Source organism: Hemicordylus capensis, chromosome 1 (genome assembly GCF_027244095.1).
Source record: "Hemicordylus capensis ecotype Gifberg chromosome 1, rHemCap1.1.pri, whole genome shotgun sequence".
In the NCBI taxonomy this organism is placed as follows: domain Eukaryota; kingdom Metazoa; phylum Chordata; class Lepidosauria; order Squamata; family Cordylidae; genus Hemicordylus; species Hemicordylus capensis.
In genome coordinates, this window is record NC_069657.1 from 46,538,609 (window position 1) to 46,565,300 (window position 26,692).

General features: G+C 44.3%; 1 protein-coding gene and 1 long non-coding RNA gene across 20 annotated transcripts in view; one reads left to right on the plus strand and one right to left on the minus strand.

The window, feature by feature from the left end:
* The window catches only part of ADCK1 (aarF domain containing kinase 1), a 198,593-nt gene that overhangs the window by 46,957 nt on the left and 124,944 nt on the right, over positions 1-26,692 (minus strand). For all 18 annotated transcript variants that reach the window (XR_008314250.1, XM_053287354.1, XM_053287351.1 and 15 more), the window contains one exon: positions 8,501-8,659. Coding sequence is in view for 17 of the 18 variants with exons in the window: in XM_053287354.1 (XP_053143329.1) it covers positions 8,501-8,659 (159 nt within the window). In the remaining variant the exon portion in view is untranslated. The remainder of the gene's footprint in view (positions 1-8,500; positions 8,660-26,692) is intronic.
* Positions 498-20,753, plus strand: LOC128341183 (uncharacterized). 2 transcript variants are annotated; one of them, XR_008314251.1, is made up of 3 exons: positions 498-883; positions 4,021-4,167; positions 20,630-20,753. It is a non-coding gene; the product is annotated as an uncharacterized LOC128341183 (long non-coding RNA). The 2 variants fall into 2 exon arrangements; XR_008314252.1 differs by having other exon boundaries at positions 498-726.

A 26,692-nucleotide genomic window follows, 5' to 3' on the forward strand; every position in this document is an offset into this window, starting at 1 on the left:
TTTGTCCCCCGCCTAGATGGTACCAACCACTCCAGCTAGCTCATATACTACCTTTTTCTTTCTAAGTGATTGGGCAGTTCCATATTTAAACACACGTCATCTAGTCTGCCTCTCAGGGCTACTCTTACAGTCCTAAACAACCTCCCTCAGTCATCAGCATCCCACTGCAGTAAGACAGAAGCTAATGGTGATTCTCTCCCCCGCCCCCCCCCCCCGTGGCTGTATTTAAGAGTGGGCAGTTTTGCCTGTAGATGAAGGCATCCCGGGTTATATCTTGTGATTATTTTATTGACTTTATCTTCTGTTTTGCAAACTGCCCTGGCAATGTTGCTGGAAATCTTTTAATAAATACAAATTGCACTTGTAAAGGGTTGAAAGCAGTTTGAGAGACGCTTCCCATGGTGTGCACCCATTTCAATTCTCTGTCACCTCCGGCCAAATCACTTTTGTATGTTTTGACACTGTACAAAATACTGTAAAACCTGTTCACAGGAGATGAGAATGGGATGGAGAAGGGGAACGAGGACACTCTCACTGGAGATGGGAGCGGAACATACATCCCAGGAGCAGCAATCTGTCTTTCAAACTGCTCTCAGCTCTTTCTCTCAAGAACAACAACAACCTTCTTGTTTGCCTCCATGGTTTGAATGCCGAAGGCAGCCCAAAGAAGCACGGTTAAAATCAGATGAATGAAAACCTGTGTTATTACATCCATAGGATTTTAAGGTATTGACTTTCTTTCCAGGTTGCCATTTAAAAAAATTGCCAAGTTCTCCTGGTCTGGCCTCATAAACAGAAGATCTTAAAGCAGACATTTTAATACAGACATCAGTCTTAATACAGACATCTATGGGTCAAATGAGATCAGTGTTCTTCCTTGCAAGTAAGCAGAGTGGAATGATGGACACTGGTTCAAAGTGGGGTCCCTGGGGTGCTTTTAGGACCGCATGCAGGTGCCAAGTAGGGAAATGATGGACCACCGGAGGAGACAGTAAGGTAGCTCCCCTTAGGAAACGTCTTAGGTGGGGATGACGTTTCATGGATAGTTTAGAAGTCCCTTATATGAGTCCCACCAAGGAAGCGGCCCGGCGCTTCAGGGTATTGGCTGAGAGTCCCTGGTCTAGGCCATCTTGCAGAAACTGTAGGAGGTGTTTCACGGTGGCCGATCCCCTAGGTATTCCATGTCTTGCTGACCATTGCAGGAAGGCCCTCCATGTGTATTGATAGATTCTGTTCGTGGAAGGACATCTGGATGCCAGGATCATGTCAAGCACCTTTCCTGAGTAGCTATGTTGTTTCAGGATGTGCTGCTCAGTCTTCAGGCAGCTAGTTTTAACCAGCCTACACACTACAGTGACATACTGGGCCCTGGTAAAGCAGGTCCGGCGTGACTGGGAGCATCAGATGCACTTCTATGGCCAGTTTGGAGAGCTCTGCAAACCACGGTCTTCTTGGCCGGAACGGAGCCACCAGGATAAGCTGTGCCTTAAAGAGCTTGACTCTGCAAAGCACCCGAGCCAGGAGCAGTGTGGATGGGAAGGCATACAGGAGACCTGCCTGTCATGGCAAGGAGAGCGTGTCCACTGCCTCTGCTTGTCGACAGGGGAACCTGGTGAAAAAACGTGGGACTTGAGCATTGGATGGAGTCATGAAGAGATCCACTAACAGCTGCCCAAAGTGTTTGGCTATCAGGCATAACGTTTTCGATTTCAGATGCCATTCCCCTGGGAGTAGATCCAACCACCTGAGTCAGTCTGCCACTGTGTTCAAGTCCCCCTGTACGTGATGCGCTGCTAGAGATGCCACATGCCATTCTGCCCATAGAAAGAGTAGAACCACTTCTGCCTGTAGAGATTTGAACCTGGTTGCCCCCTGGTGGTTTATGTGTGCTTTGGCCATGGAGTTGTCTGTGTGTATAAGAATGTGGCGATGGAGAATGATGGACTGGAATCCAGAAGTGCCATCCGGATCACCCTGAGCTCCAGCCAGTTTATGCTGTGCTGACGCTCTTCCGCTGACCAGTTGCCTTGGGCTGACCATTGGAGACAGTGGGCACCCCATCCTCTCTTGCTGGCGTCCATGGTCACAATGACCCTGGGTGGGTCCAGAAACTCCTTGCCTACTGACAGGTGTGGAGGAGTGATCCACCAATGTAGAGATTGTAGAACCAGTCGTGTCAGGGTCACCCGTCTGCTGAACTTCACTGAGATGTCCCGGTGGAAGGGCAGGAGGAACCATTGCAGGGGTCTCAAGTGGAAACTTCCCCATGGAACCAACTCCAAACTTCCCACCATCAGACCCAGGAGCCTAGATAAGGACAGCAGAGGAAGAGATTTATGCACTAGGGCCTGGAGTACCTCGGTCTCCAATGTGTGTCTGCGTTCTGTTGGCAGGAACAATTTGTCTTGTTGAGTGTCCATGAGGACTCCCAGATGAAGTAGGAGGTGCGCCGGCCAGAGTTGGCTCTTTTCCCTGTTGATCAGGAAGCTGTGGTTCTTGAGTACCTGTCGGGTGTGCTGCAGGTCCCTCTGAGCTGCCTGCAGTGACAGAGACTTTATCAAAAGATCATCTAGGTACCCAAAAATCCTCACGACCTGGAAGCGGAGGTGCGCTAACAATGATGACAGGATCGTTGTAAAAATGTGTGGGGCTGAGGATAGGCCGAATGGGAAAGCCCTGTACTGATCATGTACTCCTGTGTATAGGAAACAGAGTAGGTGGCGGCTGTTTTGGTGTATTGGCACGTGTATGTATGCCTCCTTCAGGTCTAGATGCTGGAGTGCTTAAGCAATTGACCTCAAGGATTCCATGCGGAATTTCCTCTTGTGAACAAAGCGGTTTAAGTGTTTTAAGTCCAGCACTGCCCTCAGAGAGCCGTCCTTTTGGGGCACTGTGAAGATTATCGAGTAAATGCCTGTGCCCTGGTGTTCTGAGGGGACAAGCTCTATGTCCCCGATTGACAAGAAGTGCTGAATCACTCCCTTCAGACCTTGGTATTTCTGTTGTAGGTGAGAGACTGGAGTAGGAAGAAAGCAGTGAAGGGGTTGTCAGATCAGCTCTATGGAGTAGCCCTCCTTGACAGTGTTGAGTACCCAAAGGTCTGATGTGGTGCCCTCCCAAACGCACCAATGTGAGGAGAGGTGACCACCTAGGGGTGCTCCCCCAAGTCATGCCAGTTCTTTAGACTGCTTGGCTCAGGCACTGAAAATTGCCCAGCTACCGAATCCCTGCCTGGCTGGTCTGGCTCTACCCCAATAGGGGTGTTGTGACCTGAATCCCCTGCCCCTGCCCTCAAAGAATGATCTAAAGGGACAAAAGGACTGAAAGGGTCACCATCCTTGAGGGTGGTCCTGTTTTTGTGTCAAGGAAGGCATAGGTGTCTTTTTGTCTTTTGACTCAACCAAAATGTCTTTTAAGGCCACTGCCCCAAACAATTTTCCCCCCATCAAAGGGTACTGAGGTGGAGAGGAGAGCTGGTCTTGTGGCAGCAAGCACGACTTGTCCTCTTAGCTAAGCAGGGTCTGCTTTTGGTTGCATATGAAAGGGAGACTGGAAGTGTGAGCACTATAAGATATCCCCCGTAGGGGATGGAGCCACTCTGGGAAGAGCAGAAGGTTCCAAGTTCCCTTCCTGGCTTCTCCAAGATAGGGCTGAGAGAGATTCCTGCCTGCAACCTTGGAGAAGTCTCTGCCAGTCTGTGAAGATAATACTGAGCTAGATAGACTAATGGTCTGACTCAGTAAATGGCAGCTTCCTATGTTCCCTCCCCGCATGGGGTCCCCTGAGTCCCCAGAATTCTCTGGCAAGGTGAGTTCTTCATCCAATGGGATGGTGGGGAATGGGTTAAGAGGTGCTTTGGCTGGCGGCTTTGGGGAGGGGGGTTACTGGGCAGTTCCTCTGTATCCCTGGGAACTGGGTCAGAGAGTTCAGATGAATGCACGCTCCTTCCCCTTTGTTTGGACTTAAACCTCCCCTTTTTTGCTTTCTTAATATGTTTTCTCTTTTTCTTTGCTTTTTTAGGGGCTGGCGCCTCTGAAACGGAACATGAAGCACTGGAGGAGGAGGGAGCCCTCTTGGATCTGTTTCTCTTTTTAGATTTTAATTGGTCATAGGTCTCGAATGAACTTGCCAGCACCTGCCCACACATCTTGGAACCAGGTGCATCAGGTAGGTGGCATGTCTTCCGGCATTTGATCTAGAGCTTAGCAAACTGGTGTGGGCTGGGATAGACTAGATGACCCAGAAGTGTCCAGGATGGTGGAGGCAGAAGTCTCAGAAGGCCCAGCCTGGGCTGAACTCACCAAATATGTGGATACTGTCATTGCTGAGCTCCCGCTGCAGCGGTAACTGGCTGGCAGCAAGTGGGGCTGGTGGGAAGTGGAAGCAAGGTCGAGGCTTGGTCCACTTGCCCGCCCTGGACACAAGCGGCTGGAACTTCTTCCTGCTCTGGAACACCGCCGGTCAGCTGTTCGGTGGGGGCTGAGCGTTCCGGGGAGCTCTCTCTCGCCGCAGAATAAGCCGGTGCATGGGATCTCAGGGTGGGTTCCCGGCTGCTCTGATGGCCTTTGGACCTTGATGCTGTTTCCCCTTGGGGATTCTTATGTGAAGGATCCTGGCTGTGTGTTCCATGCAGCAGAGGAGGAAACAAAGGAGAGGAGGGCAGAGGGGAAAACGAAAGTAGGGAAGATTTGTTTTTGTTTTTGGTTTTTTAAGGAGAAAGATTGAGAGAGGAGAAAAGAGAAATAATATCAGGAAAGAATCTTAGCAAGTATAGCTAGAGCCGAGGAAGAGCTGCCTTAGAGCCACATAGAACTAAAAGAATTGTGGGGTCATGCTCCTCCCGGTCTTAAAAGCCTAACTTAATTTACAAGTCCTTCCTTCTAGAGTCACATGGAGAAACATAACCCACTTGTGAGATGCCATTGGACTGCAGCAGCAGCGAATAGCTGCTTCAGAGACAAATAACTGTTTTGTAAGGGTGGCAGAGATGTTCTGCAGGAAAAGAGAATGCAGGGAACAAGTCAATCTTCTCCCCCTTGAGCAACACAGTACCGATCAGGATTGACCCCTGGTGGGCATTTCTTTAGTATGATTGTGGTCCCACCAAAGGTTCCTGCATCTGCATTACCATCCTACTACTACTACTACTACTACTACTACTACTACTACTACTACATTTATATACCAATGCGGTGTAGCAGTTAGAGAGCTGGACTAGGACTGGGGAGACCCAAGTTCAAATCCACATTCAGCCATGCAACTCACTGGGTGACTCTGGGCCAGGTGCTTCTCACCTATCTAACCCTGACCTACCTCATAGGGTTGTTGTGAGGATAAATATAACTATGTGCACCATTCTGGGCTCCTTGGAGGAAAAGCGGGATATAAATGTAAGTAAATAAATAAATAAACAAATATGCCACTTTTTAACAAAGGTTCTCAAAGCAGTTTACACAGACAAATAATAAACAAGAAGATGGTCTACTGTCCCAAAAGGGCTCACAATATAAACAGAAATATAATGGAAACATCTGCAACAACCATTCAAGGAATGTTGTGCTGGGATTGGATAGGGACATTTGCTCTCACCCTGCTAAATATTTATTTTTCAAATTTGCAGACCACTCCAAACATCCATTTCTGGACGGTTTACAATATAAAATAAATTAAAAATGAGGATCTTAACACAATTTTAAAACCACAGTAAAGTTTAAAAGCTTGGGTGAAAAAATGAATCTTAAGAGACTGTTAAAATATTGTCAGAGATGGAGAGGCTCTTATTTCAGCAGAAAACACATTCTAGAATCTCAGGGCAGCAACAGAGAAGGCCTGTCCCTGTCTCTGGGCAGTTTACAACAACTCAAAACAAATTAAAACAGAAATGAAAACTTTAAAACAATTTAAAACTACAAGTCTACTTTAAAAGGAGTCTCGGGGCAGCAACAGACAAGGCCCGTCCGTCTCTGTGTAGCCACCAGACAAGCTGGTGGCAACTGTAGACAAACCTCTCCAGATGATCTCAATGGGAAGTGGGGCTCGTAGTGAAGAAGATGTTGTCTTAAATACCCAGAGTCTAACTGTTTAGGGCTTTATAAGTTATAACCAGCACCTTGTATTTTGCCTGGAAACTTATTGGTAGCCAATGTAACTCTTTTAGTATGGGATTAATATGGTCTCTCCAAGATGACCCAGAGACCAACCTGGCTGCCGCATTCTGGAACAACTGCAGTTTCCGGACGACGTACAAAAGCAGCCCCACATAGAGCTCATTGCAGTAGTCAAGTCTGAAGATTACCAGATGTACTACTGTTCTGAGGTCATTTCCCTTAAGAAATTGACGTAGCTAGCATATCAGCCAAAGCTAATAGAAAGCACCTCTGGCCACCACCTCAACTTGGAGCCCCAGGGAGAGGTGTGGCTCCAGAAGCACTCCCAGACTGCGTACCTGTTCCTTCTGGGGAAGTATGACCCCATCCAGAACCAGCAGATCAAAACCATCTCCCAAGTGCTGATCCCACACAATTAGTATCTCTGTCTTATCTGGATTGAGTCTCAGTTTGTTATCCCTCACCCAGCACATCACTGCCTCCAGGCAGGCATTTAGGGAGGTTATTCCTTCTCCTGGTGATGTTGACATGGAGAAACAGATTTGGGTGTCATCAGCATACAGTACTGATAACACCCTACACCAAAGCTCCTGATGTTCTCTCCCAGAGGTTTCATGTAGATGTTAAAAAGCATTGGAGACAGTATGGAGCCCTCAGGGACACCATACAAAAGTTCAGATTTTGAAGAGCAACAGTCTCTCTAAGGGACACCATCTGCAATCTGCCCAAGAGGTAGGAGCAGAACCACAGCAAAGCAGTGCCTCCCACCCGCCAAACCCCTTAGATGCTACAGAAGAATACTACAGTCAAGAGATCCAAAAGGACCAAGAGTCACACTCCTTCTGTCAATTCCTAATTGGAGATCATCCATCAGGCCAACTAAGGCAGTCTCCACCCCACAGCCCGCCTGAAAGCCAGGTTGAAATGGGTCTAGGGAATCACCACTTTAAAAGGTGCCTCCTTTTTCCTAACAAAGGCAATCTAGACCTGAGCAGTTCCAAGAGGTTGCCCCATAACACACATGTAGGCCAAAGCAAGCTCAAGCTGTAGGACTAAATAAATTTGGTGTGATTTCTCTGGGAATGTCAACAAACAGTAGCCATGCATAGCCTGGCTACTTATTAAGAGAGAGAGACTGGACAATGAAGACGTAGACTTAAGAGAGGATTATATTAGACAATTATAACCCAGTCTTATGCATATGAAGTCCCCACTGAAATCAAGAGAGCTTACTCTCAGGTAAGCATGCACAGAACTATAGCCTTAATACACTCTATAACTACGTGGCAATTAGCAACCATTCTTCAGACTCTGATTTGCTAACTAAAAGTGAGGCTTAAGTAGGAAGGGAAACACTGGTTCCCGGAGAGCACATTCTCTGAGGACTTCCACCTCTTTCTTGTCTTCTGACATGTGCTCAGCATTTGTAACCCAGACTTGAAGTTTGGCAGCAAATGTCAGGTGATAGAGGGAATCCAACACTGGCAACCCAACATTCCCCGATTTGGATTACACAGAAGACGTAGAAGTACCAGGAGCATGCAACTGCTGGGAACCAACGGTTCTCTTCTGCTTACTTACCGCTACGTGTGAAGCCGTCCTAGGACTAAAAGAAGACAAAAGCAAGGAGAAACCTCCACAATGATTGGAACTGACCTTGCTGCCCCCTATTCCTGGAACGCCTTCCCAGAATGCATGGAGCCCTCAAAGGTGGCACCTCTTTCTCATGGTGCCCGACGTGATGCCCCTAGATGGTGTCACCTCTCTCTCTTTCTTCAAACACCCCCTCAAGCCCCTTAAGATTTTGGAGGTTTAGCCCCTCAGTCCTTTCTCAGCCCCAACTAAAAGTATGGATAGCTTCATTTGAACAAAATAACTACATTTGGTTATAAAGTGCCACCAGTTTTTATGAACTGTGGGATAAAAATGTAATACATACTTACATACAATTTGCACATAAGAAATATAACAATAACAATGAATATTTATATACCACTTTTCAACAAAAGTTCCCAAAACAGTTTACATAGATATAAATGGATAAATAAAATGGATCCCTGTCCTCAGAGGGCTCACAGTCTAAAAAAGAAACATGAGAGAGACACCAGCAACAGCCACTAGAGAGGTGTTATGCTGGGGATATATAGGTCCAGTTGCTCTCTCCCTGCTAAATAAAGAGAATCACCACTGCTCAGTTAGCAGGAGTTATATAACCTTCACTGTCCTCTCTTTTTCCCTTCCCTTCCCTTCCTCTTTTGTCTTCCACAGAATAAACATTTAGACTCCAGAGTCCAAGACCTGTCTGTTTTTGCTTATTTCATTCAGTAAAGCTCCATGTACACTACAAAAGCATCCCATCCCCACCCACCCGCCAGGTCTACCAACCATTTTACCTCCATCAGTAGAATATCCTTAGCGCTCTGAGCCTGAACCTTTGGATGCTGGACCTTCACTGCCACCGTCCTCCCATCCTGCAGCACAGCCTTGTGCACCTGGGCCAGGGATGCTGCTCCCAGTGGGGCATCTTCAAAACTTACAAACAGCTCCTTAATCTGTAAGGAGAAGATGAAAGGAAGCTATCAGCCTCAGATGGACTCAGCAAAATGTGTCAGCCCTTCTCATTTGCTGACGTCTTAGCCCTTAGCCCTTTAAAAAGAATAAAATACATGGACATGTCAGTCTTTTAGGATGGAAAGAGAAAACATCACTGGGAAACCCACAGACTTTATGCATGAGAAGACAGTTGTCGTTTTCTATAGGGAGAGGGTGGTCATAGGTTTTGCCCATTTTAGGGGGTGGGGAGAAGTAGGGCTTTTGCCTGATTAAAGAAACCTTAGTCAATGAATTGTACGGGTTTTAATTGAATGAAATCTTCTTCGCTTTGTTTGGATATGAGGCAATAGTTTAAAAGACAATGAAGAGTATTTGTTTTTGAAAACTGAAGAGAGGCATTCCCTCTTGTACTGTCTGAAAAAGGCTCTAACTTGCCAGTCTTGACTGACTGGCTTAAGATAACCATGAACATCTCTGCAGCACTGTAATGGGGCTGAGAACCATTTTTAAGGGGTGCAATGACTAGCTGATTAATTGATTAAAGCAACTTTTGATCTATTAAAAAGAGGTTCCTACTTATTTGAGAGAAGTTTGCTTTAAAAAAAATTATTAAATATTTATACTTTAAAAAGCTATGTGTGGCAGATGTCATCTTAGAAAAGCCATTCCTTCATCACCCTCACAGAAGAGAATACCTCTCTTCTAAGGAGGAGAACTGGTCTTATGGTAACAAGGATGCATTGCTAAGCAGGGTCCACCCTGGTTTGCATTTGGATAGGAGACTACGTGTGAGCATTGTAAGGTATTTCCCTAGCAGGGATGGGTCCACTCTGAGAAGAACATCTGCATGCTTGCATGCAGGAGGTTCCAACTTCCCTCCCTGGCATCTCCAAGAGAGAGAGAGGCTGAGAGACACTCCTTTCTGCAACCTTGAAGAAGCTGCTGCCAGTCTGTGCAGACAATAGTGAGCTAGATGGACCAATGGTCTGACTTGGTACAAGGCAGCTTCCTATGTTCCTAAGATCTTAGAAGAGGCATTCTCCCTCACACAAGAGGGAATGAGGTCAGAGCAGTGTCATGGGGCTCATGTTGCTTCCAGGCTTTCTGAACACTTGGCAAGTCTGAGGCAGTGAAATTTCTCATCAGCCCTCTGTGATTTTTTATTTATTTATTGAGCAGAATTTTTTCCCCTGCCTTTCAAATAAGAAATTCCCAAGTAGGTTAACAAGTAAAACAATAAAGCAGCCACAATTAATCAATAGAACGGCAACAACTAAAATGGCAGCTAAAACCTAGAAGGCCTGAAGGAGGAACAAAAACGTTTGCTTAGCATGGAAAAGATAGCAGCATAGGTGCCAGATGAGTCCCTCTGGCGACAGAGTCCCACAAACAAGGTGCCACCACAGAGAAGGCTGTCTTTCTAGTCACCACAAACTTCACCTCTGATACATCCCTCACCTCTGGACACCCGGAGAAGAGCCACCGGGTTGATATGGGAGCAGACACTCCTTCAGTTATCCAGAGCCCAAGTTATACAGGTTTTAAAGCTTTGGAATAGGAACATGGGAAGTTTCCATATACTGAGTCAAACCACTGGTTCATCTAGCTCAGTATTGTCTATGCTGACTGGCATCTGCTCTCCAATGTTTCAGGAAAGAGTCTTTCCCAGCAGATGCTCTACCACTGGGCTACAGTCTCATCCCATGCATGTAGAGGGCTCTGGGAGAGCATAAGGAAAGCGGGCCAGATGAATGTTAGGGATGCCTACAACAGCCCTGTCTCATTTCACATACCTCCCCCTGTTCCACCCCTTGCTGGATAAGAGAATCAACTGATAAGTCTTGTGCCTTCAAGCCAGCCTTGGAACCAGCCTTGCTCTGTCTGTACTTCCCTTTTGATCGTACTGTCTTACTTATGCCCCATTTGCTCTTCCAGCCTATTGAGTGACCAAGAAAAATATACCTAGCTAAGCCTTTCCCGCTGTCCTGATTCAGAGAGATCTTACATCCAATGCAGGGAAGGACTTAGTAGAAGCTACAGAATACATGTAAGTATTGTCGCTTACAGAAGCTACAGTACATATCAAGGGCTGCATGAGATGGAAGCAGAACTGGATCAGCCAGCCAAGCGGCAGGCAAGAAAAGGGGAGCATCAGACAACAGTGAGAAAATGTAGGCACTCTGCTCCTGCAGCATAATACAGAGCTGTGGGAGGCGCCAAGGGCTGCCTTGCCACACCTCCAGTTCTGGGCAGAGTTCCCCAGAGCCGCACCATGCTCAATAGTCAGCCAGAGGAGTTGGCTTCACAGAAGACTGCCTGTCCTCGGCTCATACAAAGCATATTTCTCGCCAGGGCAAGCCATCAAGGAACACATAATATATGCAGAAATTAAAAGAAAACAAATTGAATGCGAGTGCATTTTTATATCCTACTTTTTACACAATAATTAAAGATGGAAGCCGCAGCAAGCCAGCAATTAAATATGAATAAAACACTTTTAAACAGAGCCTACATGCAAAGCGTTCAGCAGAAATCCTTTGTGCTGATGGAGGAGGGGGGAGCAGCATTCTAGAAGCAGCCCTTGCCTACACACAGCTGCTAAGACCAGCTCCCCCCGCAACACCACAACACACACACAGGCACACAACACTGCTTCTTTTCCCCCCTCCCTCCACAGCCTCTTTTTATAATAACTATTAGCAGCAACAAACTGGCACATTTGCAGCAATTAGATTCAAACAGAGTCTCCGCCGCCTCCAGTAATTCACGGGGAAGGCGCCTTTTATTTATTTATTTTATTCCTCTGGCGGCAAAATCAATTAAGTAGAACAACCGCATTTGAAAACGACTAGTTATGTGTGTTTTAATTACAGCAGATCCATGATTCAAACCTTTTGACATGCCGGCTTTCAGAGAATTTCTCTCCCTCTTAAATATTGTGTTAGATGTTGGGTTTCTACCTTCAGATTCCACCCCCTCCCACAAGCAACCAACTATTCTGTGGGAAGCCAGAAGGCTTGGGGAAACTGGTAGCATGGGCACTGAGCTACTATGGCGCTTCATGGCTGAAACCACTGCACCAAAGTAGTGATTTCTGTCCCATGGGCAAGTCAGTGAGTATGCCACCTTATTTAATTTTAATTTTTACATTTATATTTGCTCTTCCTCCAAGTATCCCAGAGCAGTGTACATAGTTTATATTTATCCTCACAATAACTCTGTGAGGCAGGTTAGGCTGAGAGAGAAGTAACTGACCCAGATTCATCCAGTGAGTTTCATGGTTAAATGGAAATTTGAACTCAGGTCTTCCCAGTCCTAGTTCAACACTCTACCACTACACCACACTGGCTCCACATTATATAATTATCACACCATACAAATACTTAGGTTTGAACTTCAGTTTTTCTTTTCTTTTTAAGTTTCTAGTCCAGTGTGTTTCCCAAACTTCCCCACCCCTAACCCCCACTGTGTGGCACACTGGCCCTCCTGAGAGATTTTTTTTGGGGGGGGGGTAATTGTGGTGGCTGATTACAACTTCCAGCATCCTCAGCTGCAATGGCCTTTGGCTGGGGATTCTGGGAGTTGTAATCAACGACATCTGGAAATCCCTATTAGAGGGAACACTGGATGGAGGTAAAGTTGATGGAGACACCAGACAATTTTGCAGTGATTGCACTGGCTACCTGTTAGCTTCCAGAAAAATTATTTTCCCCCTACCAATTAAGATTTGCATTGAGTTCTCTACTTTGAACTCCATTGTTATGTAAGGTCAAGATGACCTCAGCAAGAGGCAGAGGTTTTTCAGTGGTAGCTCTGGGATTGTGGAATGGCCTCCCAGAAGATGCCCTTGAACACATGTCCCTGATGGCCTTTTGAAGAGGCTGCAAGATCTATTTATTTTAGGAGAGCATGTAGACATTGAGGTCAGGTGATGTGTATATTTAGTGCTGTTATTCCGTTTTCTTAGAGTTGCAATGAATATCCACAAAAAAATCCATCCACTTCCAATGTTAAAGTAAAACCTTTGCCACACACTCCATCAAGTATTCTCTCACCCACCTCTCTGCTCCTCTTTTCTCATGCCTGTTTCAGGGCTTTTCACTTCCCAGACTGGCAGCTGCTTTCAAATAATTTTTTTAATTGCATCATTGTTGTGGGAACGCAGCCAGTCAGGGATTACACAGTGAAACTAATTATATTATACCAGGTAACCAATCAGATTTGGCTTTGGGATAGCACTTAGAAGACAATTCAGAGTGACTGCAGTGCTTCCTACCCTCACTCTGAACTGGCAAACACTTTCAAACCTGTTCACAGTCAACCACCCCATCACTGAAAGCATAGCTTGTTTACTGCACACTAAGGTGTTGGCAAAATGTGTCTCTCTTCCTTTGGACTCAGCACTTTCAGCTCAAGTTTGCAATCTGAGGAGGGGGTGATGCCACCCAACCACCCAGAGCAAAGGCCCCATGCAGACGCAAGATGCTGGTACTCTGCGTGAAGGGAAGGTCCGGACCGCCAAATCAGAGATGCAGTTATCCCTGGTCCCAGCCAGAAGGGGTTACTCACAGCACACACATGCCTGCATAGCAAAGTAAGGAAAGGAATGAGCTCAAGCTTAAAGAGAGGACTGATTGACACTGCAGGAGCTGGAGAATACTGGGTAGGGATGGGCCCGGACCGGTCTGGAGGCCATTGTAAAGGCTTCCGGACCGGTCCAGACCTTGGTGGTTCGGTTCGGGGGTGGGGGGTAGCTTTAAGAGCAGAGGGAGGGTTTACTTACCCCTCCCGCCGCTTTCCCACTCTGCGGCCATAATCTTCAGAGTAATTGGGGCAGCAGGATACCTCCCTGCCGCCCCTTCCCCGCTGCTACTCTGCAAACCTTCCCAGGAGTGCTTTGCACACACGTCATGCGCGCGCACGTCAGAGACGTGAAGCTGAAGAATGAAAACACCAAACAGTATCTGATCCAAAAATACCACCTAGATTCAAGGAAAATTAGAGAAGTCCTGGAAATAATAAATCAACAAATAACAGCAGTGTCAAAGAAGATTAGCAGATACGAAGCCAGAATCACACAACACAGGCAGAATCTCCAATTCCAGTCGAATCAGAGACGTTTCTACCAAAGCATAGAAGGAGAAACTGCAAGAAACCTAGAAACACCAAAAAAAGAAGAAACAGTGCAATTCTGGGGGAAATTATGGGACAGATTATAATAAAAAAGCAGGCTGGATGAAAGAGGTCAAAAAATGTAACCAACAAATGCAAGATCTAATAATAACACCAGAATTAATAAGTGAAAGAGCAAAGAAAATTAAAAATTGGACTGCACCAGGCAACGATGAACTGCTTGGCTTTTGGCTTAAACACCTAACAAGCCTTCATAAACAACTATCAAAACAGTTGAATCACATTTTGCAAGGAGGTGATATTGAACAATGGCTAACAACTGGCAAAACTCATCTCATCATGAAAGACCCAGCAAAAGGTGCAGTTCCAAGTAATTATAGACCGATAACCTGCCTGCCAACCATGTTCAAATTATTAACTGGAATAATAGCAGATGAAGTGATGCAACACTTATTAACTAACAAACAGCTTCCAGTTGAACAGAAAGGAAATTGCCTGAACACCAGAGGCACAAAAGACCAGCTGCTGATTGACAAAATGATTTTAGAAAATTGCAAGAGAAGAAAAACAACTCTAAGTGTTGCATGGATTGACTACAAGAAAGCCTTCGATTCATTGCCTCACACATGGATACTAAAATGTTTAGAAACAACTGGTGTCAGCAAAAACATTCAGATATTTATTTATTTTTAAAGCAAAGAGCATGTGGAGTACACAGTTAACAATCAATGGCGAGACACTTGGACAGGTTAGCATTAGAAGAGGCATTTCCCAAGGGGACTCACTATCCCCTCTGTTGTTTGTAATCGCCATGACCCCATTTTCACAAATACTAAACAAAACAGGCCTCGGATACCAAACATCTAAAACATCAAGTAAAATCAACCATCTGCTGTACATGGATGATCTGAAGTTGTATGGAAAGTCCCAGTCAGAAATAGAATCACTGCTAAACACTGTCCATATATTCAGTAGCGATATAGCAATGGAGTTTGGACTAGACAAGTGTGCTGCATTAATAATGAACAGAGGGAAAATAAGAAAAACAGAAGGAATAGAACTGACAAATGGAAGCAAGATCAAGAACCTGGAAGAGAAAGAACATTACAAATATTTGGGCATTCTCCAGGCTGATAACATCGCACATGCTGACGTTAAAAGAAAAATGGGAAGTGAATACATCAGGAGAGTTAGAAAAATCCTAAAGTCCAAACTCAATGGCAGGAACACCATACAAGCCATAAAAATCTGGGCTATATCTGTTATCAGATACACTGCAGGAATAATAGACTGGACCCAGGCAGAGCTAGAGAAGCTATTTCATAAGACTAGGAAAATAATGACCATCAATCATGCTCTGCACCCCCGCAGTGATGTAGATAGGCTATACCTCCCTCGCAGCTCAGGTGGAAGAGGAATGCTGCAAGTCCATCAAACAGCAGAGGAGGCCTTGAAGAATATACAAAGGACAGTGAAGAAGATGCACTTCAAATGGTCAATAAGGAGAAACTATTCAACACCAATGAAACAAAGTAGGCCTACAAGAAAGAATAAATCAAGAACCGAGCAGAAAAATGGAGAAATAAGCCACTGCATGGTCAATATTTGCACAATATAAGTGGAAAATCAGACATCAGCAAGACCTGGCAATGGCTTAAGAATGGCAACTTGAAGAAAGAAACAGAGGGTTTAATACTGGCTGCGCAAGAACAGGCACTAAGAACAAATGCAATAAGAGCAAAAGTTGAAAAGTCAACAACAAACAGCAAGTGCTGCCTTTGTAAAGAAGCAGATGAAACCGTGGACCACCTAATCAGATGTTGTAAAAAGATCGCACAGACTGACTACAAACAAAGGCATGACAAGGCAGCAGGGATGATACACTGGAACATCGGCAAAAAATACTAGCTACCTGTAGCCAAAAATTGGTGGGACCCTAAAACTGAAAAAGTTGAAGAAAATGAAGATGTAAAAATATTATGGGACTTCCGACTACAAACAGACAAACATCTGCCACACAATACACCAGATATAACTGTGGTTGAGAACAAAGAAAAACAAGCTAAAATAATCAACATAGCAATACCAGGGGCTAGCAGAATAGAGGAAAAAGAAATGGAAAAAATCACAAAATACAAAGATCTACAAATTGAAATTGAAAGGCTGTGGCAGAAAAAGACCAAAATAATCCCAGTGGTAATTGGCGCCCTGGGTGCAGTTCCAAAAGACCTTGAAGAGCACCTCAACACCATAGGGGTCACAGAAATCACCATCAGCCAATTACAAAAAGCAGCTTTACTGGGAACAACCTATATTCTGCGACGATATCTATAATAATAACAGCAACAATATTGACAATAAAATTCAGCCATCCCAGGTCCTTGGGAAGGACTCAATGTCTGGATAAAACAAACCAGTCAATAACACCTGTCTGACTGTGTAAACAAGAAATATTAATAATACTTCACATTTATATGGCTCATTTCAAGCGCTCAAAGTGCTTCACATACATTATTGCTGTAAAACAACAGTCCTGCAAGGAAAACTACCCTTGTTGCCCCTGTGATGCAGATGGCGAGGGGATGAGGCTAAGAAAATAATGGCTCAGTGAGTTCAAGACAGGAGTGAGAGTTGATGACTCCTAGCTTGCACAGATCACATGATATTATATAGATTACATAGGAAGCTAAATTATAGTGAATCAGATCCTTGGTCCATCTCGATCAGTATTGTCAACACTGACGGGCAGCAGCTCTCCAAGGTTTCATGCAGGAGTCTTTCCCAGCCCGACCTGGGGATGCCATGGAGTGAACCTAGGACCTCCTGCATGCAAGCAGTTGCTCTACCACTGAGCAATGGACCCATACCCAACACCAGCTCTCAGGAAGCCTTGGATGTTTCTTACAAATCCCTCATGCTAGGACACATCCAGAACATATTGACATTGTTCCTGTTCCAAATTAGTTTTCAAAATTAGAAGATTATTCCCATACGTGAAGGGCAATATGGATTCATTGCTCCATGGATTTATGGCAAGACCTAGGCTTCCGGGGTCAGAAGACGTCAAGCTAGAGTAAGAGAACCACTCTAAACCTGGAGTCAACATGAACCCTCTCTTCCCCCATCAATTTGTGCATTTTTTGCTCAGAAATCAAGTGCTGCATTGTTACTCTAGGAGTTATTAAGACAGCAGAAACTGAAAGATTAGATTTATCGCAGCAGATAGTGGATTATGAAGAATAATTCATCAAATGTCAGAACAAACAGCCCACAATTTATAGAAGCCGGGTTGAGCCAGTGAAATCTGATTGGACTTCTCCTTGACTAATGAATGCCAAGCTTAATTGATGGGACCCTAACTTGGCTGTCAAGAGTGCATATTTATTAACTATTTTTAATAATAATTTCTTAATATGTGTGCCTTTCACCCCAAACTGAGGCACTGTGGAAAATCTCTCTCCTAACCACTTAATGCAGAAGGATCATGTCTGTAATTATTTGATCGGCTATTATTTGGCGTGGAAGACGTCTTGGTCCATTGAATGCACAGTGGGGCTAATGCTTACAGGAGACAGCTGCAAGATGATGGGGGCGAGACTAACAAGAGTAGGAGGTTTTCTTTTCTCAGTTATGATGGAGGCTTCTAACATATGTCCAGTTAAATCAAGGCCAACTCACACAAATGTTTATGTAACAAAGGAACCACAAAGTGATGTTTCCATATTACAGTGTGGTGAGCCACCTTGTGAATATTCTGACATGTAATCTAGAGGTCCCTTTCACACATACAGAACTGTCTCTAAGCCACTTCCACACATCCCATGCATCTATACAGTGTTACACAGATATCTGCCTTAAACAGAGTCAGACCATCGATCCATCTAGCTCAGTCTTCTCTACACTGACTAGCAAGGGCTTTCCAGGGTTTCAAATGGGTATTTCCCAGCTCTACCTGGAAAGGCTGAGGACATAACTTGGGTGCTTCTGCATGCAAAGCAGACGCTCTACTGCTGAGCTGCAACCCTTCACTATGAAAGGGGATAGATGCTCTGCTCTTATATTGTTACCATCTACTCATCCAGACACTGGGTTATTCTCACTCTAGGAATATAGAAAGCTGCCTTATACTAAGTCACACCATTGGTCCATCTAGATCAGTACTGTCTACGACGACTGGCAGATACTGGTCTTGTTTGCTATTCATGGGAATCCGGGGCAGGAGGGGCCAAGAGAGGGCAGTTGACCCACCTCGGATTGAGCCAGTTCCCACTGAATTCAAAGGGACATGATCTCAGGAAGGGGGGATGTTGTATTACCGGCTTTACCCCTCCCCCAGGGAAAAAGTCCTGAGGATGCCCATGTTGCTATCTATTTGTTTGTTTCTTTATTCATTTATCGGAAACATTTTAAAACTGCTTTTCAATGTTAAGATCTCAAAGATGGCTTACAAAATAAAACAATTAAAAACAGTCAAAATAATATAAAATGTCATCCAAATCCTATACAATTATTTAAAAAGTACTAAGCAGAAGTCAGCACCAATATACCATTTAACAACTCAGACACCCCTAAATCCCTGTTTGAAAGAAGTGAAGCTTTAATCTGGTGTCTAAATGCTAGCAGGGATGGCATTTGGCAAACTGGTCTGAAGAGAAAGTACCACAAATGGAGCACCACCCCAGAGAAGGTCTTATCCATGGTAGCCCCAAGATTCATCTCCAAGGACCCAAAACAGATCTTAATAATTGAGCAGGATCATACTGGAGCAAAGACCCTTCAGATAGCCTGGTTCCAGATTATTTAGGTCAAATTTTATAGGTCTAACTCGGCACTTCAAATTGTTCCTGGAAACAAACTGATAGCCAGTGCAGATCTTTAAGCACTGGGAAAATACACTCAGTTCTACAGCCAGGCAAATGTAAATGTCCTTCATTTGTATAATTCATAAAAGATGCTAAATGAATCTATTCTTGGCGCAAAATTGCACTTAACATCGATAAAGAATTTTGATTTTTCTTTCTTCCATTTTAAAGGTAGCGTATGCATGATCTTGCTTTCCATTCAACCCATGCTTGGCGCACAATATAATGATCATCATTACCCTGATGTGATTTTTTTTTTTTAATCTGCAAGGTGATGCTTTGAGGAAACTGCTCTTTATTCCATCCCAATTTACTCTTGCTTATCATCTGTGCTCAGGCAAAAACACAGAACATTCATTCATTCATTCATTTTTTTGATTAAAGCCAGATGCTTAATAAAAGGCAAAGGTAGCAATAAAATCATAATCCTGGATTAATAACAATATCCAGATATGATACCACCAGGGAAGAGAGAAGAGATGAGAGCAGCGGAAATGTCTATCCTGAGCCCATCTATATATAGACCTCCAAAAAAGCCAGCCTGAATCACAGGCAAGACTGTCATTCAATCCTAGCTCAATCATCAGACTCTCAGGACAATCTAGCCAGAAGCCTAGATAACTGGCTTTTACTGTTTAACTGGTTTTAAGGTTTTAAATGTGATTTTTATGGAGTTCTATTGTATTTTAGCTTTTGCAAACTGCCTTGAAGTGCCTTACGAAAGGCGGTATAAACACTGAACAACAAATAAAACATCTCCCTATTTTCTTTTACACTAAGGCCCATTTACATCAGTATCCATGGATCTCAAGTTCTATGCTTTCTGTTTCTTCCAGCTATATTTTAGGCCACATTTTTACATTATGATGGTTGTCACTGAGTGCAAAAGTACAGGATTAAGGTGAACAAGAAGCATTATTATGTTGAAGCGGCTTTTGAATTTAGCTATGTACATTACATTTTCAAAATTCTTAGACTCTGCACTTTAGCAGGAAGACCAGAGGCCAAACTACATCTGATGCTGAATCCTGACTGCTTAGTTTTTCTTTAGGCAGCAGCAGCTGAGGAGGACCAGAGGATCTGGCCTGGGTCCATTATATAAGGGAAAGAGGACTTTTACCCTTTGCCACTGCTACAGTTCTCATGTGGGTCCTCCCAGGGCAACCAACCATGGGGGGGCGGGTGTGTGTGACTATCCAGATCAGAACTATGGTGGTGGCAAAGAGTCCCCCTCACGACCTTAATCCAGATCCCCCCATTTGTGTGGCTGCTATTGACTAAAGGAAAACCAAGTCTGTTTCTTGGTTTTAGCCTCCATTTTAAACTGTTTTTATGTTTAAGCCCAGGCTAAATTAAAATAATAAAAATCTGTGAGGCACAGGTTTTTGTGTTTTTGTGATGGTACCCCATGAGAAAAGTATGTTTCTGTATTAAACATTTCCCTAGTATGAATGGAAGATCAGTGTAGGTTGAAACATTATAGAATTCAGATTGTGGGGTCTGAGATGCACCAAATGCCCATTTGAGCCCAGCTGCCCTGCCACGTGCAGGTGTGAGGTGATCAAGGAAGATAATTTTTTTCCTCCCAGAAGGCAGCTGCCAGTTGGCTTATGACATGAAGCATCAGATTTGTCAGCCATTTTGTGGCTTCAGCAATGTTTCACTGCAATGCTTCATCACCCTCCTAATCTAAGCAGCATTGCATGACTGCAGTTAGAATTTTATTTTAGGGTCACAGTAGATGTGATGGGGCAACCTGGTTTTATATATAAATATCACTCACACACACACACGGCTGGTGACTTGTCAAGTCACCAGCGTTGTTCTGCTTTTGCCAAAAAGAGGTATCCTTCAATCGGACACTATTTTATTCTCTCATCAACCCTATTCCCTCCTAATTTGCTCTTCTGTCTCAAGTTGTCTCCTAGCTGGACTAAACGATGCTCATTAAATCCTCTCTCTCTCTCTCCCCAGAAAGAAATATTATCTTGTGCGCTTCTTGCACTAGCCTGCCTGTCAGGATGGAGCTGTGTCTGTCAGTCTCAGAGATGGATTGGGATTGTGGCTCTCAGAGAATGTGTAAGTTTCACAGCAGCAGCAACTAAAATCAACTTTTTAAAAAACAGTCTCTCCCTATTTCTGATTGAAAATTTTGGTCTTGATTTCCTGAAAGTCTGCAGGAAACAGGATATGCTTTCATTGTTTCCTTCTGGCAAGAGCCTCTCTTATATCAGAAAAAGAGAAGGAAGGAAACTTAAGACACTCTTTTCTAGCACTGTGTTGTGCTTTCTATTTAAAAAAAAGGCAAGAGCAGCCATGATTATGGATACAGAACTCCAGCAAAACTGTCAGGTTTTGAGCTTTCTATCCACTGCCATGTAGGTTCTTAGTTGCCCATCTACACAAAATATAATCTATGACAAGCATGTGAGGGAAAAGGCTAGTCCAAATCTTCTCCTTAACACAGGGATTCCCAACAGGTACTTGTACTCCTAGGCCACCTTAAGTGGCGCAGCGGGGAAGTACTTGACTAACAAGCAAAAGGTTGCCGGTTCGAATCCCCGCTGCTACTATATTGGGCAGCAGCAATATAGAAAGATGCTAAAAGGCATCATCTCATACTGTGTGGGAGGGGGCAATGGTAAACCCCTCCTGTATTCTACCAAAGAAAACCACAGGCCTCTGTAGGCATCAGGAGTCAAAATTGACTTGACAGCACACTTTACTTACTTACTAGTACTCCTGGGGTACTTGAAAGGCTCTTGGGGGTACTCCGAGTCTTCCTACCTCCCCACGCTGCAGCTGCACTATTTGTTCCCCATCTGAGGATTGTCAGCTTGAAGCCAACATGTCTTCAGCAATGTGTCTGCTGCAAAAGGGGGGGAGGAGAGGGAACCCCTCCTCCTCTGCTTCTGTTTGGCTAATTACATGCTGAAGCTCAGCAAACCCGTCTCCTCAGCCTGAGTGACAGGCTTCAGAAAATTAACACGGAGTACTCCCATTGAAATTATACGATAATGTAAACTTGTCCCATTAAATTCAACGAGAGTACTCATGAGTAACTTAATCTAGATGTCAGTCAGTCTCTCTCTCTCTCTCTCTCACACACACACACACACAAAATTTGTTTAAATCTCTCTCTCTCTCTCTCTCTCTCACACACACACACACACACACACACACACACAAAATCTCTATGGGGTATCTGAGCTGAAGGTTTATGAAAGAAGGGGCACATTGGCATGAAAAAAAAGGTTAGGAACCTCTGCTCTCATTTTGGTTATTAAAGGAGCATTCAAGCAATCAGATCTATGGCTGTGGCATAAAATAGTATAGCCGGGTAAAAGAGAGATCACACAGGGCTTCTGCTAGTCTGTTTCAGGTATCAGCCAATTAGGCAAGGGTAGAGATGTGCACAAACCTATTCGGAGGCCCTTTTACAGACTTCCGAACAGGTTTGAACACCGAGGAGGGTTCGAAGTTCGAGGCGAGGGGGGTGCCAATTTAAGGGTGGGAGAGGGTGCACTTACCCCTCCCCCCTTTTCCTTTGGCAGCGCTCGTTGCCTATAAAAGCCTTCAGGGCGGCCGTGTACTTCCCTTCTGCTTCGGCCAGAAGTGGCCGGAAGTACTGGGTGCATATGCACACGTCGCTTGCACGCACCTGATACTTCCGGCTGAAGAGGGGGAAGGGGCGGCAGTGGCGAGCGGGGAGGTGAGTGCACCTTCTCCCACCTTTAAAGTGGCACACCCTGCCCGGCCTCGAGCCACCCCCGCCAGGTTCTGTGCACATCCCTAGGCAAGAGTGGTTCCCCAATAAGGCCCAGTGAGGCTTTAGGCTCCAGTGGTAGATTGGAAAAAGCAGAGGAGCCCTGTACTGGCTCACCAAGCCATGCTCTATACTGCTGCTACCACTATCACTCAGACCCATCCAGCCACAACATAATACCTAATGAGTGACAAACATGCCAGTATGCTCTCATAAGAACAGCCCTGCTGGATCAGGCCCAAGGCACATCTAGTCAAGCATCCCGTTTCACAAAGTGGCCCACCAGATGCCTCTGGAAAGTGCACAAGCAAGGGCTGAGGGCATGCCCTCGCTCTTGTTGTTGCTCCCCTGCAACTGATATTTAAAGGCATCTTGCCTCTGAGGCTGGAGGTGGCCTACAGACACCAGACTAGTAGCCATTGAAAGACCTGTCCTCCGTGAATTTGTCTAAACCCCTTTTAAAGCCACCCAAGCTAGTGGCCATCACCACATCCCATGGCAGAGAATTCCATGGATTAATTATGCACTGTGTGAAAAAGTACTTCCTTTCCTTGATCCTAAATTTCCCGGCCTTCAGTTTCATAGGATGACCCCTGGTTCTAGTGTTGTGAGAGAGGGAGAAAGATTTGTCCACTCTCTCTACTTCATGCATAATTTTATATACCTCTATCATGTCTCCCTGTAGTCACCTCTTTTCCAAACTAAAAAGCCCCTGATGCTGTACCCTGCATCTAAGAAAGGTGCTCCAGGCCTCTAATCATCGGCGTCGCCCTCTTCTGCACCCTTTCTAGTTCTACAATGTTTTTAAGAGGCCAGGACTGTGTGGGTGGATTGTTGGAGGGAGTGCCACAAACTTGAGCTGCACGGGGGGGGGGGGGGGGGGCTGCGAGGAGTGGCAGCGACTGCCACCAAACTAATAACAACCTTAATCTACTTTTAGAGGTGCCCTCTCACCCCCACAGCTACCCTTTAGAAGTTTTTCCAAGGATTCTCCCACTCCTTTGCTTGTAAAGGGAAGTGCTCACTAGATTCTCCTTTTACATGCATAGCCCCTTGAATCACCAAACCAGTCTGCCACAGACCAGGTTTAGTTCAGTTCAATCACAGATCGGACCACCTCTGGTCTGGTTTGTGATCGAACCGGCTGAGTTCAAGGTGAACCGGTTCGAGACTGAACGGTTCATGCTCACCCCTAGGGTTTTTGCCCCAATATGCATCACTTTACACTTGCTAACACTGAACTGCATTTGCCGTTTTGTCGTCCACTCACCCAGTTTGGGGAGCCTCTCAATCTGTTGTGGATTTCACTACCCTAAGTAGTTAGTATAATCTGCAAACCTGGCTACTTATCCCAACTTCTAGATAATTTATGAACAAGTTAAAGAGCACTGGTCCCAGTACAGATCCTTGGGAGACCCCACTTCTTACTTCCCTCCATTGTGAAAACTGTCCATTTATTCCTACCTTCCATTTCCTGTCTTTCAAAAGTTACCAATCCACACATGAACCTGTGCCCTTATTCCATGATTGCTAAGTTGACTCAAGAGCCTTTGGTGGGGAACTTTGTCAAAAGCTTTTTGGAAGTCCAGGTATACTATGTCAACCAGATCACCTTTATCCACATGCCTCCTGACACTCTCAAAGAACTTCAAAAGTTTAGTGAGGCAAGACTTGCCCTTGCAGAATCCATGCTGGTTCTCCTTCAGCAAGGCCTTTTCTTCTATATGTTTAACCATTTTGTCCTTAAGTATGCTTTCCATCAATTTACCCAGCACAAAAGTTAAGCTAACTAGCCTGTAGTTACCTGGATCCCCACCCCAGATCATTTTTTGAAAATCAGAATTACATTGACTACTTTCTAGACCTCTGGTACAGAGCCTGATTGTAAGGACAAGTTACATATTTTTGCTAGGAGATCAGCAATGTCACATCTGAGTTCCTTCAGAATTCTTGGGTGGGTGCCATCTGGTCCTGGAGATTTGCTAATTTTTAGTTTTTCATGACAATTTAGAACATTCTCTCTCATCATCTCAAACTGACCCAGTTCTTTAGCCTCCAAGCTAAACTCAGTTCCAGAGCAGGTACAGGTGAAACTCGGAAAATTAGAATATTGTGCAAAAGTCCATTAATTTCAGTAATGCAAATTAAAAGGTGAAACTGATATATGAGACAGACGCATTACATGCAAAGCGAGATAAGTCAAGCCTTAATTTGTTATAATTGTGATGATCATGGCATACAGCTCATGAAAACCCCAAATCCACAATCCCAGAAAATTAGAATATTACATGGAATCAAGAAGACAAGGATTGTAGAATAGAACAATATCGGACCTCTGAAAAGTATAAGCATGCATATGTATTCAGTACTTGGTTTGGGCCCCTTTTGCAGCAACTACTGCCTCAATGTGGCGTGGCATGGATGCTATCAGCCTGTGGCACTGATGAGGTGTTATGGAAGACCAGGATGCTTCATTAGCGGCCTTCAGCACTTCTGCATTGTTTGGTCTCGTGTCTCTCATCCTTCTCTCGGCAATGCCCCATAGATTCTCTATGGGGTCAGGTCAGGCGAGTTTGCTGGCCAATCAAGCACAGTATACTGTATACTTTTCAGAGGTCCGATATTGTTCTATTCTACAATCCTTGTCTTCTTGGTTCCATGTAATATTCTAATTTTCTGGGATTGTGGATTTGGGGTTTTCATGAGCTGTACGCCATGATCATCACAATTATAACAAATTAAGGCTTGACTTATCTCGCTTTGCATGTAATGCGTCTGTCTCATATATCAGTTTCACCTTTTAATTTGCATTACTGAAATTAATGGACTTTTGCACAATATTCTAATTTTCCGAGTTTCACCTGTATATGATCTGTATCCTCTACCTTTCTCTTGTAGAAATCTTGGCTTTCATTTATTCTCAAATGTTCTGGATTAAGCAGCTTTTGATTTTCAGTTTATAGAGGGAAAAGACAGCCAACAGAGAGGAGAATAGCTTATAAAACCCAGCATGTTCAGAACAATGGTGTGCAAATTACAATACTTACATACTATTAGGATATTATTAATTAGTTCTCATAGCTAATAACAATGTGTACCCTGCCTACTTTCAGAAAAAACTCGGGACAATTCACAATAAAAATTGAAATAAACATATAAAGTACAACAGTAAGTACAGCACTAAAACCATCAATTGAAGTTATGATGAAACTAAAGCTACAAGATCTATTACAGAGCACCAGGGAAAGCCTGCTGAAAAAGAAAGAAAAAGATTGCCAGTCATGGAAGCGCCTGCTATCAGGGCGCTTCCCTCTTCACACAAATGCTGATGTTTCCATGAACAATGTAACAGGGGAGGTCAGTGACATGCCGGGGTAGGACTTCCGGCCCACTTTGGTGCTTGTACCCATGTTCAGCTGAATGCCTGAACAGGGCTTAAATGTACATTAAAAAAACAGGAGCCACTCTGTTCTAGAAAGTGCACTCACCACACTGTTGTCTCACTTTCAATCTTCTCTTGAGGATCTAGTTCAGGAGGAATAGGTTCTGCCAGCTTAAGCAAAAGAGACTGTGCAGATCACTGATTGGTTGAGTGTTTGTGATATCATAAAGCACCCATCATACCCAGCACAGAGCAGTTTTGCCACTTGAAAATGAATATTTAAAAGAAAAAAGGCAGTTACTATGGAATTAGATATTTAAACAATGGTACAAACAGTGCTTGTATGATTATACAAATGGCTCTTTAAATATACCAACAAACAAAAGAACAGACAATCCATCCAAAGCAGGAGTATGGGTTTAGGTGTCCAACTCGCAAGGCAATCAGGATACACTGCAGAAGCAAATATGAGGTTTATTTGAAGAGCAACGGCAGAGGAAAGCTAGACTCACCACACAAGGGCCAAACAACCACATGCAGCATGATTTTTTGGTAATGTGTAACAAGCAAAAAAAAGCGCTTTTCTTATCTGCAGAATTTGGATTTATTTTCTTCCTGTTGTAAAGAAGGTAAGAAAATCTTACAGAAATTGTGGGCAGAAAATAGAAAGCAGCTTTGATCATACTGAACATGCTCCACTGCACTTGAGCATGCTCAGTTGCACAAAGTAAGAAAATCTGATTAAAAAAAGAGAAAATTATGCTATTATTGTCATAGATTGGCTATTATTTTCTTAGACATCTGTGCATGCCCAAAGCATGCCTCAGCTACTACGGGGGTGGGTGGGGGGGTGGGAATACAGCAAGGGCTATGCCTTGAATAGTTTCTA